This window comes from Culex quinquefasciatus, chromosome 3 (genome assembly GCF_015732765.1).
Source record: "Culex quinquefasciatus strain JHB chromosome 3, VPISU_Cqui_1.0_pri_paternal, whole genome shotgun sequence".
NCBI classification, from domain to species: domain Eukaryota; kingdom Metazoa; phylum Arthropoda; class Insecta; order Diptera; family Culicidae; genus Culex; species Culex quinquefasciatus.
Window position 1 is genome coordinate 25,627,491 of NC_051863.1, and position 12,346 is coordinate 25,639,836.

The 12,346-nt window shown below is 45.0% G+C and overlaps 1 protein-coding gene across 1 annotated transcript; it reads right to left on the reverse strand.

The window, feature by feature from the left end:
* Positions 1-5,377: 5,377 nt before the first annotated feature.
* LOC119770188 lies at positions 5,378-5,847 on the reverse strand. The gene is made up of 2 exons (XM_038264630.1): positions 5,737-5,847; positions 5,378-5,661 (listed from the first exon to the last, which is right to left on the reverse strand). Exons 1-2 carry the CDS (start codon positions 5,839-5,841, stop codon positions 5,434-5,436), a joined length of 333 nt encoding a protein of 110 aa, XP_038120558.1. The 5' UTR covers positions 5,842-5,847; the 3' UTR covers positions 5,378-5,433.
* Between the last annotated feature and the right edge of the window lie 6,499 nt (positions 5,848-12,346).

The following is a 12,346-nucleotide window of genomic DNA, read 5'->3' on the forward strand; positions in this document are numbered from 1 at the left end:
TAAATTTATAAATTAACTGATGAATACTAAAATCGCTTGGGGTGAATCGGGACGCATCTGGGTGAACCGGGACAGTTGTTTTTGCAAAATGTTTTGATATTTTTGGGTGGTTTAGGTGGAAACAGTTACAAAACAACAAAATGGGTTTCAACTTGTTGATATTTGTGTGTTTATTTATGGAAATAATTCAGTTTTACTTAACAGGTCACTTCTTCACTTCAGGGTAATTCAATATGTGAAGTAATAAAAAATAGTTACAAAAAATAAGATAAGGAGTAAACAGGACGAAATAAGTTGACGGCGGATAGAAGAAAACTAACAGCAATCGTTGCACTTGCCACGAACTTCCTCGTGGCATCCATAGTGCAACCATCTTCCACATTTGTAGCATGAGAACCATCCGGTTCCATCTTCCGATTCCGAAAAGACAATACCGCATGTGGAACAGAGGATATCCTCTTCAATTGGTGATGTTTTCGGAGGTTTGGGCTTCCGGGTAACCTTGCGGGTGGTTTTTTTTCATGACTTTAATTTCCTTGGAAGCAAGGGCCTTCTTCAGCGTCACCGTGGACTCATCCGAGGTAAGGATAGCGGTCTTACCAGTCTGACGCTTCCTTTTCGTAGCACGTGGGCCGCTAATCTTTGGAAGCGGAACAATGTCTGAGGGAGACACTCCGAATGAACGGTTCAGGTTCGCTGGACTCTCGTCCTTTTCGCCATCATCACGTTCGGCCTTTGCACGATGACGACCGGAACTCGTTCTCGGAGATGAAATGGGATCATCTTCTTCGCGAACCTCGTGCAACTCCTCAGCAGCTAGCGGATCAACACGACGACTACCCGAACTCGTTCCCACGGATGGAGCAGGTTCATCCTCTTCGCCAACGGCATGAAGCTCATCAGGAGCGGGCTGATCTGACACCAAAGAAGGTGCAAACAACGACTCGTCGAACAATTGATCATTGAAGGGATAAATTCCGGTGCTGGAGAATCCGTGTGTGGCGTTTTCCGTCGTTGCAGCTCTGATGAAGGCTTTTTTGGTGAGTTCCGCCAAATCGTACACGTTGACAATGTGATGTATATCCGTGTGCAACAGATCATCAACCGCTTGCTCGTAATAGGTCTCGAACGGCCCCATGAACGTTACGTCCAGAGGTTGTAGCCTGTGCGAGCAGTGTGGCGGAAGGATCAGCACAGTGACGTGGTTGTCACGAGCCTTTTCTACGAACGCGAGATTCTTGTGGGACGAGTGTCCATCGATGATCAATAGAACCGGATTTGTTTCCGATGGTCGGACGTGTTCTAAAAAATGGTCAAACCATGTGTTGAAAACTGGAGCCGTCATATAACCGGATGGGTTGTTTGCAAATCCGGTTCCATGGAACGCACCGTTTTTCAGTGAGTCGTGGAATCGTGCCCGAGGGAAAATCATGAACGGTGGCAAGTGCTGGCCTGATGCTGACATGCACATCATGACCGTTGTAGTCTCGCCCCGGTCAGCCAACCCGGGAGCATGTTGACAGCTCCCATACAAACTGAGCGTACCCTTTTTTGTGGGCCCAGTGGGCCTAAGATGGCGGCTTTCTATATTATCTAGCCGAACTTTTGAAAATGGCAAATAGTTTGAATAAATAAAGTGTTTGCCTTGTTTCAGTTTAAAACGACAAAATATGCAGTCTAGAATCATTTTCTTAAAAAACTTGTTTAGAGATACGCCACGTTCAATTATTAGTCTAGAACAGATGAAGTGAGCGGACCGCGAAAGCCGTCACGAAAAAAAAGTTTCCCATGCAAATTTTGAGTTGCGTATTTATTGGGCGGACTCCGACGAGGCTTACTCGCCATCTGTCGGTGGATACGCGCAACTCACGAAAACTGTCATGTTAGGGGACGGCTGCGGTCAGCAGAAACAATGCCTCCAACTTGCTTCTTCCCCTTCTTCGCCGCAACCTTCTTCTTCTTCCTGGGTGGAACCTGTTCGATATTATTTTGCAATAGAACAATATAGCCAGATGAAAAATAATCAGAAACTTACGGTGTTAATCGGAGTTTCGTCAGCGTTGTTCATCTGGGATGGTTTGAACTTGTACTTAGTTTGAACTTCCTTCAGCAGTTTGTAGAACGTGCCAACTGCAATTTTATTAAAACCACGAGCACGTGCCACGGAAGTTGGCTCCGGTTTACGGAAAGAAACGCTAGAATTTCGTTTCAGAAATCCTTCGAGCCAATCTCTTCCTGCTGCACGCTTTGCTTGAGAAAACGGATGTTTAAGGTTGTTCCGCTCTGCCAGCTCAAATGCAAGCACCCTGACGTCCTTGGGTGTCAGACCGTAGAAGCGGCTCTCGAGATCCAGGAGATGGTTCACGAGTTAGGCTTCTTGTTCCGCTGTGAAGACCGGAGGCTTTGGTCCAAGTTTCTGCTTAACGGGCTCTTTCGCCGTCAAATTTCGGCGCAGTGTAGTTCGAGGGATTCCGTACTTCACGGAAGCCTCATTTACCGCGTCACCCTGAGTGACAGCGGAGACAGCCAACGCCAACTCTTCCTCCGACCATTGTTGCCGCGTGGTCTTACGATGGTAATTCCTCGGCATCTGGAATTATTTGTTCTATCAAGTTCTATAAGATTTTTTTTTGTTCCAAGTTGGGGTGGCGTTTGCCCCGTCAAGAGCTGGCCGTCTTGCCCCAAATAGTTTTTTTTATTGAAACCGGTTCTAAAAAGAAATTAATCAGTGAATCTCCCGGTTTTTGATAACTACTTGTTGGGGACTCTCCAAATTGTGTAACTATTACTTGTTCACAAAAAAAAACATGATTTTTCACTAAAAATTACCTTAAGTTGAGCGCAGCAAAATAGGATCCGATCGCGCAAGAAATGAACTTTTTTTTGTTTTGTTTACACACAAAGCGTTACAAACCGTTTCAACCTACAGGGTGATTCCAATTAGTTAAAATGAAGAGTTGAACAATATTTCATAAAAAATAATCGTTTTCCATCATTATTACACGGATTTATGACACTGGCCGTCTTACCCCGCCTGGCCGTCTTGCCCCTACCTCCCCTACATCCCAAAAAAACTAAACTTGTCAATATGAAGACAACGACGTCTTCTACCAGATCATCGCAGTTCAGCAGTTGATGATTGGAGTCGATTTCTGGTTCCGCAAACCTACTTCGGCCTCGAGAAGAAGAGGACGAAAAAGCCAAAGAAGCGTCAGTTAATCACCGTCAAATCAAAAACGGTCATAATAGACCAGGCATAAATCAAATACGAAATCAATTAATTACACATATTGTAGCGGTTGCACGGCGTGTTTTCTGGGCAACCTTAAGGAGAAAAAATAGTCATCACTACTTTCAAATGTGTCTTATAGGAAATTTTCCAGCTTTCCAATGCTTCTAAGAGCGAAATGTTTCATCGGGAAATTTCTGAGATATCTCTATTTTAAGTTTTTTCTTTTAAAATCCTTGATTATTAATTGGACACTTTTAAATAACAGGCCAGGAAACTTGTCAAATCATGTGTTTCATGTGTCTTTTACTCATCAAAATGTGCAGAAAAAGACAAGAAACAACTTTGAAGAAGGTTGCAAACCGTTAAACATTTTGAAAATTAAGTTTTAACCGAATTTTTGGATATGTGGGATTTATTCAAATATTAAAATAATAAAATCGTATTGAAATATTATTTTTAAAAGAACAAATAGACTTTTACATAATTGTTGTGTACATATAACACCGGTCTGCTCTGATCCAGCTTGGAATTAGCTGATACAACCGAAATTTCTACAGGTTTGAGATTGATAGGGTATTACAAGATTTTTATGAATAAATATAATATTTCCTTAATCAAACACTAAACAGTTGCATGGATACAAAACATGCTTAATACTAGAAATTAAACTGCAAATTACTGTTACGAGCTTAAGGAGAAATACTTTTCATTAGTATGAAATGATTTTTTTAGTTTTTTTGTATTAAATGATTAAATGATTAGCAATATTTTAGAAGTTTATAAGACTCTCATCTTTAATCTCATCTATAAAATATATATATATATTTCTTGATTTTTTTTTTCAAATAGTTTGATAAGAAAGTTTCTGTTTGTTTATTTTGTTAAAATATTATTTAATTTTTGTTCAAACAAAAAAAAAATGTTTGTGACGGTGTTTTCAGCATTCTGAATTGGAAGACTCGAGTTTAAGTGCTACTTTTAAGTGCATTTTCAACAGAAAACATTTTATAAAATTTAATTTTTATTTTATACTGATGAAAATATGATTTTTGAAGCTTGCTACAGTAATATGTGGTATATTTTCGATTTCAAATCATATTTGTATTTATGTTCCAGGTTAATGTTTGCTTAAGAAAATATCAAATTTATTCATTAAAATTCAATAATACCATTAACAATCACAAACCTGCCATAGCTTCGGTTGAACAAGCTAAATCAGAGTAGACACGTGTTATTTGTACACAAAAAATATGTAATTATCAAATAATTCTTGTACAAAATATATTTTTACACTGTTTTATGATTTTAATTTCTGAATAAATCCCATATATTCAAAAACTTAAACAAAACATGATTTGCAAAATGTTTAGCGGTTTGCAACCTTCTACAAAGTTTTTTTTTGTCTTATTCTGCACATTTTGATGAGTAAAAGATACATGAAACACATCATTTGACAAATTTCCTGGACTGTTGTTTAAAAGTTTCTAATAAATAATAAAGGAATTTTAAACCAAAAACAATAAAATAGAGATATCTCAGGTATTTCCCGATGAAACATTTCGCTCTTAGAAGCATTGGAAAGCTGAGAAAATTTCCTATAAGACACATTTGAAAGTAGCGATGACTATTTTTTCCTGATAAGGTTGTTCTAGAAAACACGCCGTGGTTGAGGCACCCGGAGAATTATTGGACTTGATCTGCGTTGATCTTTTTTTCGGGAGCGGGATGGGGATGGGGAGTATTGAATTGGTCGCATCGAATCGCGTCGGCGATCGGTGATGATGTTCCGAAAGGAGTGACCGTTGGTCGTTCCCAGCCACACGTTCATGGGAGAAATGCTGGAACCTGCAACCCAACCTCGCACGCGGGAGCATGAAAAATTGACGCTGATTTGTTCGCGCGTTCCATTTCGGGCACCTTTTAGCAATGAGTTTGGATGTGTGTTGGTATGGATATTAGGCACGAGATTTAAATGGGTTTGTTAATCAAATATTTAACCAACCTGGTTCGATTTGGGGTGAACCATTGTCACGGTCACGGTCGATCGCGTGCAAAGGATTCCCACGCGTGAGATCGCTAAAATTAGCTGCTTTAATGAGTTTTGGGACTTATTGGGTGATGACCTGGTATTTGTAATTAGGCGGGTTTTATTTGTTCAAAGTTTCAACTACAAATTTGGCAATTCAAAATTTCGAAGACACTCAGAAGCAGTACGGATAGCACGGTCCCACGACGCAGCATGGCGGCGGCGCTTGGAAGCTGTCAGCAATGGCCTTCCCTGTCTTGGACACACTGTCGCCATACTCGCTGGACGAGAAGCATTCCTGGGGCTTCGGGCAGGTCGTGTTGACGAACGACACCTGCACCGTCGAGAAGGTCGTCTTCATCTGCTCCAGGTAGCGGTGCCGGCACTCCAGCATGGGCGAGTTCTGTGTCCACACGCGGGAAGAAATGGTCTCAAGTTTGAATACTTTTTGGTGAGGTTTTGAGTTTGCGGTACCTACCGGGATTCGAATCGGTCCGGGGGCGCACGGACTGTGGCCGTGGAACGACGCCATCGTGACCGTGTTCTGCATGTCATTTTTTGTGTTGATCTTCTTGGTGTACATCTTTGCTTCTGGATTTGTCAGGTGGATTCCTTTCTGACGTGAACGTTAAAGCGCAGCCTACTGGAGTTGCGCGAGCAGGTGCCGCCATCTTGGTTGCACCCGGTACTGAAATGATCGTGGCTGGGAGGCTTTTGCCGATGTTTGACATCCGGGTCGTCGTTCCGGACGCGGCAGCAGTTGCACTCCAGCGGCGGACATTTTTCGCACGGTTTGCAGTGACAGCTTGCGGGTACCAGCTCCGCTCCGTAGTTTGGGTCCTGGTTCATTGCGTGGCTCGCCAGAACCCGTCGCAGCTGGCAGCACGGATCTTCCAGGGATTTGGGTTCGCACGTTCTGCGGCAGGTGCAGACCTTCGTCCGCCGGATGATCGGTGGTGGGGTTGGCGGTGGACAAATTGGTGGAAGAGGACAAGCTGGGGGAGGACAGGCCGGAGCCCGTTCGGGCTTTTTCGACAGGCAACACTGACAGCTGCACCGGATGATCTTCTCCGCCGGGCAGGCCGTGAAGTCGATCTGATTGATTTCTCGAACGCACGAGCTCGTACTGGTACAGGAGTTCCGCCTGGATGGTAGCGGACTCGCGCACGGAGTCCGTACCCATTCACAATTTTTGGTGCACTTCTTGCACACGGAATTGTCCGGGAAGTTAACCTCCTGCGGATCGTCCTCGTCCACCTCCGGAGCAAGGTAGTGGGCCGAATAGGTGGACAGAAAACGAGGCATGGTGGTTCACAAGGAATTTTGACAGTTTGAACGCGCCTCTCAATGACAGATTCTGGAATGTTGATTGGCACGCTTGGATCGGTTTCGCAGCGTTCCCAGCTCAGTCATGTTCGAGGTCCATCAAAAATGTTAATTAACTTCTTCATTACGTCACACCGATGCTCACCGACCGCATTGTGTCACGAACCATTAAAACGGGCGCGCAAGGATTAATTATCGCGGCGGTGTTTGCGTGACAGGACAGCAAACAGGTTGTTCTGCTCCCGGCGGGGGAACCCCTGGACCGCGTAATGAGATGCTAATGAAATGTGAGAACCGACGGGACGGCGATAGGACAAGCGCGATAAGGCTCTGGAAAACAACCGTTGAAGGACGAAGTGTGGCCAGCAGACCGAGTCCGGTTGTCCCCCTTTGAATGGAGGACGCCTAAGTGGTAATTACCTGCTGGACAGGGTTCGTCACTGCTCATCAATTAAGTGCGGTCTTCAAGTGGTCGTAGCGGTGTAACGGTCGCTTTTTGTTGATTTACAACAGTTGTCTTAAGCTGTTGGATTTAAGGCAATGTCGTCTTTGAAGATCACAGACCTCGCGGCTTTGGACCTCGTTGCGGTGTCCCAAACGGTACTCCGGAGACAAAAGCCCCGCGCGGTACATGATTAATAGAAAAAGTGTGTATGTCCAGGTGAGATTAATCATAGGATAATTTATCGATACTCGGCGATAAATAATGGCCCCTCTGCGGCGGCTGCCATATGATTCCCGAATTCCGTCAAACTTCAAGCGTCTATTGTTGATGAATCAAATTAATGACAAATTTCGGCTAGGAGGAATCGACCACTAGAAACGACGGCCTTTCATTAGCACTCAGACAAAAGGGAACCTGTATACCCGAGGGAAGAATTCATTAGCCGCAAAGCACGACCGCCGAACCCCGGGGACTCCCCGGCAGGAGGCAGATCAAGTGATCCTTGGCTGCTTCCAAACCCATGACAACCCCGACACAATGTCGAATAAACAAAGTTCACAACGAAGGAAACCGAGAGAAAAAATGAAATGGAATTAATCAAAGTCACCGCGCGCGCGCTGATGATCGGATGGACAGCTCTACACTATCCAAGATGGCGACGGCCATCATCGCGTGTCATGCTCTGGAAGTCTAGTCCCAAAATGCCCGCGATAGACGAGCGTGACGATTATCAAATTAACCGAAAACCGTGCTTTGTACCAATCAAATCGACCTTCCTGTCGCACTTGTTCTCACTCATTTTTTATTCCGCGAACGTCTTTCCGCTTTTACTTCCGTTTGAAGACTGAACTCAAAACGCCAAAACTCACTATCGCTGTTTCGCTCTCTTTTTCTCTCTTTCTTTCGTTTTCGTCAACTGTCAACTAGCGCGCTTTCCGGAAAGACCTTTTATCACAGGGTGCCTCTTTTCCGTAACAAGACACAGATAACGATAATCAAGAGTGTTAACTCATTAAAGTATGTTTATGGAACGTTTTTAATAAATCGTTACCTGGCTGGCTGTATCTCCTACATTCTCCTTCTGCTCCACTCTGGACGTATTACATCGTATAAATAAACGAAGATAAGACCCTTATAAACCCTTCATAACGGATTTTTTTTGTGTGTATCGCAAAGGTTCACTTGTGCTTTTGTCGCTAATGTCATCAAATAAATCACTATCACTTCTATTTTAAAGACCCTTACATTGTTTTCATTGAAACCTTTCGTCGTATTTATCCATTCTATTCGTAGACCTATTCGACCAGAAGAGATATATAACCCTGTTAGATTAGTTTTAAGTACGCATTTATTTATCTGTTCTATCTTCTCATCGGTCGCCGTTTCTACCCTACTGATACACATTATACACAAACCGGTCATCGTACTTTGTTGGCTTTCTTATGGTGTCTCTACGTCGCAGCTCACGGCCTGCAACCTGATGCGGATCCTTTCCATCCGCTAGTGCACTCGATCCTGCTTCAGTGATCGTTGCTTCACCGGCAAGCTCCGCGAAGCCTTCTGTACTCTTGTCCGCGGTTAACTCGTTTTCTTCGGTAGAGACACCCACTTCACGCCAATTCTTCGGGGCTCTACGTACATCCTGGATGTTGCGAGTGTAATGTACGCCAGTTGAGCTCATTATAACGACTTTGGCTCCTTCCCTTGCTATCACTCGATACCTCTCGGAAGAAAATGTTGGATCGGTTTTGTGCTTTTTGTTCTGCCACACAAGCACCTCGTCTCCGCAGTTAATACTTGACTCTTTAGCTCCCCTTGACAAATCCGCGTATTTCTTGCTTTTAAGTTTAGCTTCAGCATCACGTTCCTGAACATCGGTACGATCCAGATCGTTCTCCTGTCGGCTGCCTAGGCTGGGGAACAATCCGCGAAACTTCCACCTCACCAGAAGCTCGAAGGGAGTCACGTTGAGGCGAGCGTGTGGAACGTTAATACTTGACTCTTTAGCTCCCCTTGACAAATCCGCGTATTTCTTGCTTTTAAGTTTAGCTTCAGCATCACGTTCCTGAACATCGGTACGATCCAGATCGTTCTCCTGTCGGCTGCCTAGGCTGGGGAACAATCCGCGAAACTTCCACCTCACCAGAAGCTCGAAGGGAGTCACGTTGAGGCGAGCGTGTGGAACGAGCGTGTTGTGCTTGTGTACATAGTTATTCATCGCATGCCTCCAGTTTGACCCGTCGATCTTTGCGGCCGATACTGACTTCGTGATTCCTTGGTTGTTCCTTTCAACCATGCCGTTGGATTGCGGGCTCAACGGGATAGCTTTCCTGACCTTTACCCCTTTATTTTCCCAGAACTGTGTGAAAGCAACACTTTGAAATGGGGCCCGTTGTCACTTTGGAGTATAAGTGGCAGGCCCCACTGCTTGAACACGTCGCACAATGCAGCATTCACGTACTCTGCGTCAATTCGTTTTACCTCGGTTACTGTTAGATATCTTGAATAGGTATCCACAACACTCAAGAATTCTCCGGAACCAAATCCCGGAAGAGCCAGAAAATCTATCTGAAGTATTTGCCAAGGGCCACTTGGTAACTCGCGTGAAGACAACGGTAGAGGAGGATTTTTTTTAGACAACACCGCACAGGTTCCACAATGCTTAACGAATTCTGCCACCTCTTTGGCCATCCCTGGCCACCAAAAATAGTCACGCATAATTTTTTTTCATAGCGGATTCTCCAACATGGCCTTCATGCGCCGACTTCAGTGATTTTGTTCGTAATTCCTTCGGTAAGATGATCCTATTGTCCTTAAACACGCAATTTCCTCTGCTGTACAAGACAGCCTGCTGAGCCTCGTACCTGGAAAGTTCTTTCGGCCACTTTTTGCCATTAATTGCCGCTCGTACTGCCTGTAGTTCCTCGTCCTCCGCTGAACACCTTTCAATGTCATTCCAATCGATCGTCATGCTCCCTGCGTCCACTGCGTACAGAAAATGCTGATCGTCGTCGCCTTCGAATGGTAGCGCCTCGTCGGATTTCGAAATCAGCCTAGACAGCGCATCAGCTATGTTCTCGTTTCCTGGGACTGTTTTTATCTTCATATCGTATGCTTGTAGTCTTAGTGCCCACGAGTCCGCCCGAGAAATAGCTCTTTTACCCAATGAGTGATCTCTGTCGAATATGAACGCGTTAGCCTCGGAATCAGTCCGCACCACAAATGATCTGCTCAGCAGGTAGTACGAAAATCTTTCTACTCCCCACACTACCGCTAATGACTCCTTCTGGGTGTGCGGGTAACGCTGCTCGGTCGGTGTAAGAACCTTTGAAGCGCAAGCGATCACTCTCGGAATCCGTTTGTCGTTGAACTGCACGAGAACCGCTCCTAGACCGACAGGTGACGCGTCCACATAAAGTTCAGTTTCATCCGTTGGGCTGTAATAACCAAGCTTGCTTATAGCGTTCAACGCCGCCTTTTTAGGAACTGGAACTCCTTTTCTTCGGCGTCTGTCCAGTAAAAATGGTCAGCTTTTACCAAGTTACGCAACTGCAGTGTAGCTTCAGCACGATTCAGTAGAAACCGATCGAAAAACGTCAAAAGACCCAAAAAACTTTTCACTTCGGTGCAGCTGGTTGGTCGACGAAAATTCTCGATCGCACTCCGTTTGTCGTCTTCGATTTTCCATCCTTCCGGCGTCAGCGTGAACCCCAAGAATTTGACGCTTCTGCTTCCAAACGCCGTTGAGCGTTTCCGTACGGATGGTATCTGTTGTCTCCGGCTCCGAACCGCTGAGCGTTTCCGTACGGCAGAGCTTTCTGCGAGGGGTGATCTGCTCGAACAGACGCGATGACTGCTGGTTCCTGCGTTCCTTTCTTCTTCCTCACCAATTCTTCGTTCAAACGCACTGCCTCCACTTCTCGAACCTTGTCCGTCAGCTTTTTGAAGTTGGCTTTCCCCTCCTTGTCAGTCTGCTGTGTCTGGCTTGTCATCTTCAGGGCGATAGCTCGAACTTTTTCATCAAGCGCGTTCTGCGAAATAACACTCACGACTTCTTCGAATTGTTTCGATCCATCAAAACCACAGTGGCGAGCCATCGTCGAAACTCGCATGACGAATGCCAGATCAGATTCTGTGGCTTGCTGTGCCATGAGCGCCAACCTGCGCCGTTGCAGCATCATGTCTGAGCCTGAGGCAAAGTATGCAGACAGGCGGTGCATCGCGTTCTGGAAGGGAAATCGCGTGTCATCCGGAGCCTCCGAGTCCGAGATCGTGTTCTTGAAGACCTCGAGCAGTTGCGTTCCAGCCTTCACCCTGAAGAGTGTGAACTTAGTCTTTTCATCCTCTATCCCGGCCAAGTTCATGTTGTCAATCAGCAGGTCCTTCCATGTCTCGAAAGTAACCCGATGAATCTCCTCATCTCCCGCCATCGGTTTACACTCAGGTACGTTGATCGAGTTCGCGGACAGTTGGTATATTGAAGACAGAAGACGACTGTTCTCCAACATACTGAATCCAGTACTTGAAGGACCCATATCGTCACCAAATGCCGAGGCTGGCGGCGAGCTGGCCTGCTGGATTCGCAGCGCTTCCCGCGCCTGCTGCAGCTCTTGCAACAGAATCGCATTCTGATCCCTTTGTGCAGCCAGTTCATTCGTCAGCGACTCAGTCGCTTTGCTTGGTTTCGACTTCGTTGAATCGACCAGTGGGGTTATGTCGTCCGAATCCGCTGCTGTCTTACGCAGACGTTTCTTCCTGAAATAATTGTGTAGTTGTTGTTGTTAATTCATTTATTTCTTGCAGTTTTAACTGTGTAAGACTTTCAAATTACTGAGATTTCTTTGGTTAAGATTGATAAAATGCAAAATATTCTACATTCTTCTCGCAACATGCTACACACAATTACTTTCATCGAAATATACAGGTCTTCAGTATTATTATTATTATTTCAATTATTATTACTATTTCACCACTCAAAATATCGATAAACATTACCGTATGTTGTAAAGACCATCGCAAACGCTAATCATCGCCAATGCTGCCCATCGCAGAGACTCGCAAATGCTATTCATCGCCAATGCTATTCAATCGCCTTTACTTCGTAAAGACTCGCGAATGCTGTTCATCGCAAACGCTATTCATCGCCAGTGCTGTTCATCGCAAAGACTCGCAAATGCTGTCCATCGCAAATGCTATTCAATCGCCTTTACTGTACATCGTAAAGACTCGCGAATGCTGTTCATCGCAAACGCTATTCATCGCCAATGCTATTCATCGCAAAGACTCACAAATGCTGTCCATCGCAAATGCTATTCAA